Source organism: Lactuca sativa, chromosome 1, assembly GCF_002870075.4.
Source record: "Lactuca sativa cultivar Salinas chromosome 1, Lsat_Salinas_v11, whole genome shotgun sequence".
Lineage (NCBI taxonomy): Eukaryota > Viridiplantae > Streptophyta > Magnoliopsida > Asterales > Asteraceae > Lactuca > Lactuca sativa.
The window spans coordinates 166,658,889-166,669,160 of NC_056623.2; the positions used below are offsets into that span (position 1 = coordinate 166,658,889).

Here is a 10,272-nt window from a genome sequence, read left to right on the forward strand (position 1 = left end):
ATTAACTCCTTTACTTTCTCTTCTGATTGCCCTACTTTGACAAGTAATTTCTCATTCATTTTTAATCCGTTTTGGATGTGTGATATATCAAAATGAAGATATCATGAAGGAGAACACGAATATATAATCAATAACTCGTTTTGCTTATATTTAGAGTCCAAAATTTGTGCTAAAAATGGAGAGAATCCATTTTTGGAAATTAACAAAATTAATTTTCCAACAATATTTTCCACAATGACAGATAAATAAAGATTGAAATAACATAAATGCAAGAAAACATTTCATAAAAACAGACTTGATATAAGCATAAACCACTAAACCCATTTATTTTCAAGCATAACAACTCTTCAATTTTCAAGCATCCCACATACCTGCTACAAACATGAATTCCCTATCACGTCAATTCTAAAATAAACAAATTAGTTGTTAAAATTGTTTTTTAAGTAAGAGAACTATAATATATTATTGTTATATATAATAAACCATATGTCCAAATGTAGGGATGAGCATCGAAACAGACTCGAACCGAAATTGGCCCAGGAACCGAACTTGGTGGAAAATAGGAAACGAACCGGACCGCCGGTTCTACCGGTTTCGATTCCTACTGGTTCTTGCCGTGTCTTCAATGCTGGAACCGGTCCTCGAGAAATAGCAACATACTGTTCTGGTTTTTGTCGGTTCTACCGATTTCCGGATCCAAAAATCCACAAGAATATGGTTCTTGCTGTGTATTCAATGTTGGAACCGGTCCTCGAGAAATAGCAACATACAGTTCTGGTTTTTGTCGGTTCTACCAGTTTCCGGATCCAAAAATCAACAGAATATCGTCCCGGTCCTAACCCGATCGGTTCTATTCGGTTTCGGTTCTGGTACTGATTACGGTCGGTTCCCCTGTCCAAATGCTCATCCATATCCAAATGTTTCACTTTCCCTTGTGATTTGTGTGCTTCGAAGTTGTTTATACTGCAACTTTATCACAAGTCTTTTAAATAACTACAATATATTTCTTGCAGCATAAATCAACCCATTCTCACTTGTAAACGCTAAAAAATAAATATTGCTCAACCCCACAAGAAGCAAAGGAGATATTTGTGAAGATGGATTAAATAAAAACAATACACACAATAAGCAAGGCGATGTATTTGAAAATGGAATTAAAAAGAAATAATATATGCACACATTAGATAGCTCATATAGTTGTAAATGACATCCAAGGGCATAACCATCGTTAATCTAGAAATTTTTTAACAGCGACAACACCCAAATAGATCAAGAAGGGGCCATAATTAAAGAGCCTAAGTATTTAAATTGATAACCTGTGATCTTCTGTCAGATCAGAAAAAAAATTCATCTTCAAACTCCATAGTTCTTGTTCCCGCTTTTGCATCTCCTCGCGTCGACAATATTCCTCTATCATGAGCTGCTTCAGTTTGCTCCAATACATGGCATTAGAAATGCTAACGCCCGTAGTCTTTGCATAACTATTCCACCAGGTTAGGGATGCATCTGCCAGGGTGCAGGTTGCAAATTTCACTTTGCAGTCCTCTATGCAAAAATTAATTTCAAAGACGGACTCCACTTTCTCTATCCACGGGGTTAAACCGACTACATCTTTGTTCCTGTAGAAGGGTTTTGGCTTGCAGTTCATAAAATCCTTATTTATAACTACATTCCCTAAGTGGACCTCGGTTATCTCCCTATGAACTTTCTTCTCCAGTTCCTCCTCCTGATCCTGTGTTTTTTTTTTGGTTTTGAAATTATCCATTACAGTGGCTGCTCTTTAGGATACTAGCATTTCGATAGCTGCTAGGTTCATAGGTTAAGAATCTGAGTTGGTCTTGGTCCTGAGGTTACTTATTGTATGCGACATGATTCTATATTAATGTTAAGGTAATTTTTATATATTAGAATCCCTTGATGGGTTGGTTATTAATTACGAGAGTCAAAATAATTCGAGCGTCGAAAAGAAAAATATAAATCAGGTAAGTTTGTTATATCACACACAATTATTTCACAATACAACATATTCATTCGTGAAACACATATTTTTCATATATTTACATAAGTTTGATTACAAGTTCAACTTTGAGCAACATGATTTTTAAAATCACACAAAAGAAGTGGTTTGAACAGGAAAAAACATCTATTTTACATGCAAAAGATACAATAGTATACTATTGTCTGATTACTATTTTTCGGTCCTTCAAACCCAAAAATATAACTACTAGCATCCATCACTTGAGTTAACCACCAAATCCTAAAGTAAATAAATACAAATACAAACAACTGTACCATCTAAAAATGAAGATAACCGATCATCACCTCTAAAGTAATTGCCCTGATCGCCGATACCATAACCCTCTACTCTAACCCTTCCACACGATGCTCCAACACTCATATCTTGAGATGCTATGACTACATCTAAGAACGATCCTCCTCGAGATGATTATAGGCATGTAGGACTTTCATTCATCAATATCTTTACCATGTTCTAGAACTGAACTCTGCTAGTCAGCAATCTAACATCCCTCCTCAATGAGCAAATATCCTCCTCCATATGATGTATCATATCTGCATGTCAAGTTATTCGTGGAACTAATACATACATCACCATATCATTCAGAGACTCTAGGATGGGATCTTGTAATGGGGCCCGAGATGATTCACCTACCTCATAAACTCCATTGATGTCCTCCTCAATCCACTCATCAACCTTAGGAGTCCATCTATGGGCAGGGAATGGCCTTTTCGAGACTCTAAATGATAATGGAGGTGATACTAATCTCTTCTAGGAGGGTATGGGAGTGGATTTCCTAGGGGTATTCTTTCATTTTGTACCGATGATATGAATTCTGAATGACATGTGAGAAGGCAATGGTATGGATGATAAAACCTCCACTGGCGATAAGGGCTCTGAGTCACACTATCTGATGGTGTCATCATCTGCCTAGACCTCCGCCACATCATGATTTGTGGGGTCATCAGTAGATGATGAGTTAGGGTATGGAGAACTATTAGTTGGATTCTCGTTATTCACTTCCTCAAGTGACTCCTCATCTTTGATGGGTTCCTCCTCCTCGAAGGGCTCCTCCTCCACAAATAGAGGTGTAGGTGGTCACGAAATCGTTGGATCATACTTATCCTCCATATATGATGTATGTGGTACCACCTAATCATCCTCTGGTAAGGGAAGTGTCATCCATATTCAAATGTCCTTCATGGATCTCCAATAATCTTGCATAAGACATCAAACATGATATATGTTTATGAGAGATAGAATGAGAATCAATAATACAAATAATTTCTAGTTATAATTATGTAGTAGATAGTACAATGTATCCTAAGACTCTCTACATGGGACATGTTGGATATCCATCCCTAGACCAAGCATCCTCAAGCTAAGGGTGTGTTTGGTTAGCAGGAAAGGAATGGAATTCGAGGGAAAAGGATTCCAATTCCCTCAAATTCATGTTTTTTGTTGGACTTAGAGGGGGGAAAGAGATTCCTAAATTAAATAAATTTTCCACCATATGGAGGAAGGTGGATTCCTTCCAAAGTTAAATGGAAAACATTCCTTCTCATCAAGGAAAGTGGCAGATTACAAAAATACCCCCCATCCGCCTTTTATTTACCAAAAAATCAACACCCATCACTACTGCTACTGACCACCAACCACCACTGCCACCGCCAACTACCACCACTATCATCACTAATCATTACCATTTCCGCCAGTACCACCACCACCACAATCACGCGCCACCACCACCACTACTACCACTGCTACCACCTCCATTGCCATTACCCACCACCACCACCGCCATTACCAGCTACTACCATTACCTCCACCATCTCCACCACCACCACCACCACCATCACTCGCCACTACCTCCACTACCATCATCACTATTGTCACCACCACACCACAACCAACTGTCATCACCGTCACTATCGCCACCATTACCACTACCACCACTGTCACGCCCTCTACAGGCGGCAAAAACATCAGGCCATGCAAAGTTAGGATGTTGGATTTGGAGGCGGGTACAATGAACAATACACATAAATATAACACAAACATTTCATTTATTTATTACTAATAACAGGTTACCTTGTTTGATAGCCAAGCACACTCTCTAATATTAAACTTAACAAATAAGACTTCCTTCATCCATTTGTTGACTTCCTTCAACAATCCACTGCCTCCGATACTCATTTCCTTGAGAATACATAGGTTTCAAAATGTCAATGTAATGTTAGTGAGTTCACATGTTTGATGGTTCTATACTTTTAGAATAGTTTTATCATTTATTATTTTAAAAGATTCATATTCTTTATATCTTCTATGATAAATAACTCCTTTCGTACTTATCCTATAATTTTCCCTTTTATAGATTTTTTTTATCCCTTTTTCTTATCCTTTTCATACTATGACTACTTTCAAGGCGTTCCCCTCTAGGTAGTTTAATTCATTAAGGTTGGTGGAAAATGTTACAATGAGTTCCTATAATCAAGCTATATGACTTAATATTTCCCTCGCCACGACTCTTCATCAAGCATCAAAAGACTATAAATTTATGCCCGCCGGGGTTGTAGCTAGCAATCGCATGTGGGGGTGTCAACCACGTATAGATCTATACATACCTTTAACACTCACTTAAGATTAACGATTGTGGGCCTGAGTTTAGTTGAACTTAATGGGATAAAGGAAGAATAATCAGACTCATTTAACAACTGTTTTGTTGAAACTTTAAAGTATGATTATTGGTCTTTATTATTCTTCCCTTTATTTCTTCCTTTAGTATGGTTTCTTTACATAATTACACACACACACACACACACACACATATATATATATATATATATATATATATATATGTGTGTGTGTGTGTGTGTGTGTGTATGTTTGTATTGATATTCTTTAATAGGATATTAGGGAAGAGTACAACTAAGTACAATGTTTATCCTTAAGTTTTCCTTTAATATAGTTCTCTTACATGATTATTTTCATACACACACACACACACACATATATATATATATATATATATATATATATATATAACCATATACAAATAATAATTATTATTATTTTGATATTTATAGGATATTAGGGCAGAGTAACAACTAGGTACAATGTTTATCCATAAATTTTACCAATGTAACGATTAGGTAGTATTTTATCCTAGGGAATGGGCCAGCATAACAACTAGGTATAATCCTCTAGTGTAATTTTAGGCATTATAACGACTTGGCATAATATCTTTCTTAAATCTTAGGCATGGTAGCTACCAAGCATGATTATATCCTAATGTTTCATGTATTGTGTAAACTTCTGATATATTACAAATAATATTATTTTTCTATAATTATTGATATAGTTTTATAGTGTATCCCCCAAGAAAACATTTAAAAACAATAAAAGTGGGGCCGTCAACTCATCCTAGTAGTGTGATTTGTTGATGTAGGCTAGACTCGGGACTCAGAACTTCAGAAACGACATCGGGATGGACTGGATCGATCAGAAAGAGAGAGATAAAGAGAGAGAGAGAGAGAGAGGGGATGCTTGAGTGTTGTGCAGAGGGGTTCTATGGACACTTCAACTTATAGACGAATTTTGAGGTGCATGTCGCACAAATATCTATGCACGTCGTGCATGGGCATCATGGATCCATTTGGGAGTCTCCATGTGTCACTCTCTTGATGAGCCACGTCACCCGCAATATTCTCGCATCCAGGATCAGAGTCGTCATGCATGGCACGCACAACGGACACATAAATTATTTTGGAAAAATCATATCTCCTGCGCACTAGGTCTGATCTTTACCCTCTTTATACCTATGTGATGATCTCGACGAGTACTACAACTTATCTTTAGATTGTTTTGGATAGTTTTGACATTCACCTTTTGGCCTAAAGGGGGTATAATTAATTGATTTTATAAAATTCATATCTCCTTCATACGAGCTCCATTTTTAGCTTCTTTGTCTTAAAGTTCTTGTCTTGGGGAGTACTATAACTCTATCTTTTGTGACACTAGCCAAAACTCGACTGATCTCTTAATACTATTTTGACATTATTAATTTTAATTACGCGGTTGATTTTACTTTTTACAAAAATCATAACTCCTCCAATCGAAGTTAGATTTTACGAAGCTTATATCCCTGGAATCATGTAGCCGTGTACTTTCCGAATATGTTAATCATTTTAGATGACGGTACAAATTTTTGGGCACTCGTTTTCGAGCCAATGATTCGATTTATCTTTATATTTAAGAGTATACTCAATCATATTTATTAATAAATTGAAATATTACATTGATACTCTATTACATTTATTTGTCTATGCTAATTTCTAACTGTGTTCAGTGACGAAGTTTTTCCCAGTTGTCACATTCTCCTCCCGTTTAAGGAATTTGGTCTCGAAATTCAACTTGTGGTCAGGATCCCTTCGAGCAAATGAGGGTACTTTCTATTCATTTGATCTTCATGTTCCCAATACTCTAGTCATCTCTTAGAGTTTCATCGTACCTTTACTATATGGATGTGGCTTTGCTTAAGCTTTTTCACTTCCCGATCCATAATATCTATTGGTTCTTCAACGAAGTTTAGTTTGGTATTGACTTGAATCTCATATAGTGTAATGATAAGTTCATCATTAGAGAGACACTTCTTGAGATTTGACACATGGAATATGGCGTGCATGATGCTGAGTTCTTGAGGAAAATTAAGCTAGTAGGCTACCAGACCGATCCTTGCGAGGATTTCGAAAGGTCCTATGTACCTTGGACTTAGTTTACCCCACTTCCCGAATCTTATGACCCTTTTCCAAGGAGAGACTATTAGCATCACCCTGTCTCCAACTTAGAATTCAAGGGGTTTGTGTCTGACATTAGCATAACTCTTTTGATGACTTCGGGCGGTCTTCAAACACTCTCATATTTGCACAATCTTCTCAGTGGTCTAATGGATGATTTATGGACCAGTTAGCAAGGTATCTCCTAAGAATTCCTTTGCTTTTTGAGTATCTCCTACTTCCGCCCAACATATTGGTGATTAGCACTTCTGACCATAGTGAGCTTCAAATGGTGCATCCTTGATACTGGTGTGATAACTATTATTGTATGAGAATTCGATAAAGGGAATATGAGTTTCCCATCCATTTCCAAAACCTGTCACACATACTTTGAGCATATCCTCCAATGTTTGCATTGTTCTTTCACTTTGACTGTCGGTCTGAGGATGATAGGTTGTTCTTATGTCTATACGGTTACCAAGTGATTTATGTAAACTTTGCTAGAATAGAGAGGTGAATCTACTATCTCTATCTGAGATGATGGATAAAGACAATCCATGTAATCTGACTATCTCTCGGAGGTACGTCCTGGTCAGCTTCTCCATTTTATTTGTCTCCTTTATTTGTAGGAAGTAGGCAGTCAGTTTATCAATCACTACCCATATATGGGATACTCAAGACAACTAAAGAAAGAATTGTTCAACCTTGGAACTCAAACTCAGTCACTCCTATTCTGGCTATCAGGGAACGTGCTGTCAAGAGGGAAAAGGCCTTCTTATCCCTATGTTAAGATAAAAGGGAAAGGGAAAGTTGGTAATCCCAATTTCAACCCTAAGAAGGTCGTTCCCAACATAACATTGTGAATGACCCTAAAGAGGCCATTTGAAACTACTGCCAACAGAATGGTCATTGGAAACGTAGTTGACCTAAGTATCTAGAGGATCTTAAGAAGAACAAAGACAAGGATATTGACACTTTAGGTATATTTACAATTAAATTACATTCAACCTATACTTCTAATAGTTGGATACTTGACACAAGATGTGGAACTCATATATGTTTTGATGTGCAGGGACTAAGATGAAGTATGGAGGATAAGGTATGGAAAGCTTGACTTGATCATGGGGAAAAAGGGAAGAGCGATTATTACCAAGATTGGAGATTACGAGATTTCATTACCTTCTACTTTGTTGTTTTAAAATATTGTTTCTATTCGCCTTACATGGAAGAAACATTATTTCATTTTATGCATTATGGATGGATGGTTTTACTTTTCATTTTGACAATAATGATGTTTCTATTTTGGTATACAATGATAATGCTCTTTATGCAGATCCCCTCTTATCAAAATACTGAAAGCGAGAGTGAAGCATGTGTTTCGTTTACATTCTAACTATTTTACCATAGTTAAGAGAGTCAAGACGATCTTCCTTTTCTTTTTCCCTAAGCCCTAGTCATCCGTGGAACCTTTTCATATCATAGCTAGGCCTCCTCTTTTTCAATGACTTAGGAGGGAAATTCTCTTCTCGCAATTAGGAGTCAAGTAAGTCCTTGAAATGGCATTTATGAATTTGTGATTGTCATAAGTAAAAACGATAACTTAATCTTAAATGTTAGTTCAACTTCTTTGGAAATCATATCTATGACATTGTCACCTTTGACATATAAACAAGAAAATAATCGCGAAGCTCCAATCGGGTGAAATATTGGAACCATTTAACCTAGAGTTTAATGGATATTGTAAATCTTGTCTACCTGGAAAGATGAAAAATTCTCCTTTTACAGGAAACTATGAGAGGGGAGTTGGTCTGTTAGACATCATCCACTCATATGTATGCGGTCCATTCAGACACATCACTAGACATAATGAAATATACTTTGTCACATTTATTGATGAATTCAGTAGATATAGATATGTTTATTTGATTAAACATAAGTCTGAGACATTTGAAGTATTCAAGAAATTCCAAAGAGAAGTGGAGAACCAATTGGGCAAGAAAATCAAGATACCTTGTTCTGATAGGGGCAGAGAGTATCTTAGTGATGACTTATATGATCTTCTTAGAAGTTGTGGGATAGTCTCACACCTTGCTTGACATGGTTTGTTCTATGATGACTCGTGATACACTTCCAATAAGTTTATGGGCTTATGCTCTAGAAATGAAAGCTTATATTCTAAACCTCGTTCCAACTAAGAAGGGTGAGAATACACCATTTGAAATGTGGAAATGAACTCGTCCTTATCTTGCATGAATCAAGGTTTGGGTTTGTTCATCAAGAAGCGCTAGACAAACTTGAACCCATATCAGAAAGGTGTTACATTATTGGTTATCCCAAAGATTCTTGTAGATACATGTTTTAAATCCTATTGAGAACAATATATTTGTTGCTCGTAGGATAGTCTTTCGTGAGAGAGAACTTATATCACAAGAAACAAGTGGGAGCCTAATTGATCTTGATGAGATTCAAGAGTCAATCAATGAAGAACCTAAAGTTAACACTAGACCACAATAAAATGTTGAACAACCTGGTAAGGAATCTAATGTACCTCCACCTCCACCTCCACCTCATAAATCTAATAGAGAATGTCACCAACCTGAGTTTTATGGACTTCATATTACTCCAGAGGATGATAATGTGTTAGTTGGTAATGAGCCGCACAGTTATTAGGAAGTCATGGTGAGCCCAGAGTCTGCAAAATGGAAAGAGGCAATGGACAAAGAGATTCAATCAATGGATGATAACCAAGTATGGAACTTGGTTGATCATACAACTTGTCTTAAAACCACTTGGTGTCAAGAAGAATACTGATATGGATGGGAGCGTACATACTTATAAATCTCGACTGGTCGTGAAAGGTTATACTCAGACTTAGCGAACTGATTGTGAGGAAACCTTCTCACCAGTAGCTATGATTAAGTCTATTAGGATACTACTTTCCATAGTTGCATTTCATGATTATGAAATATGGAAAATGAATGTAAAAACTGCTTTCCTTAACGGGGAAACTGATTAAGGATTTTTACATGGCTTGACCAAAAGGTTTTGTATGGTCTAAGTCTCCTAATATGGACTTAAACAAGCACCACACAAGTAGGAGAGTAGGTGTCCTTCTTGTCTTATATGTTGATAACATTATACTCATAGGAAACGACATTCCAACACTTCATAATATAAAGGCATGGCTTGGGAAAAGTTTCACTATGATGGACTTGGGAGAAGCTGCCTACATACTTGGTATTATAATCTATAGGGATTGATTTAGGTGTCTAATAGGACTTTGCAAAAACACTTACTTAGATAAAATCTTGAAGAAATTTAAGATGTCAGATTCTAAGAAGGGATTTGTACATATTGAACATGACACAATTTTAAGTAAAACCCAATGTCCTGACACTAGTAAATAACTGGACAGAATGAGTCAAGACCCATATGCTTCTATTATAGGATCGATCATGTACACCATGATATATACAAGGT

The 10,272-nt window shown here is 36.6% G+C and overlaps 1 protein-coding gene across 1 annotated transcript; it reads left to right on the forward strand.

Moving 5' to 3' along the window:
- The first annotated feature begins 3,561 nt into the window (after positions 1-3,561).
- On the forward strand, positions 3,562-4,050 carry LOC111890899 (WUSCHEL-related homeobox 3-like). The gene has a single exon (XM_023886968.1). It carries the CDS (start codon positions 3,562-3,564, stop codon positions 4,048-4,050), a length of 489 nt encoding a protein of 162 aa, XP_023742736.1.
- The last annotated feature ends 6,222 nt before the right edge of the window (positions 4,051-10,272 follow it).

Coding starts and splice junctions, on each gene's coding strand:
- LOC111890899 (XM_023886968.1), top strand. CDS start 3,562: ATGGAAAACATTCCTTCTCATCAAGGAAAGTGGCAGATTACAAAAATA.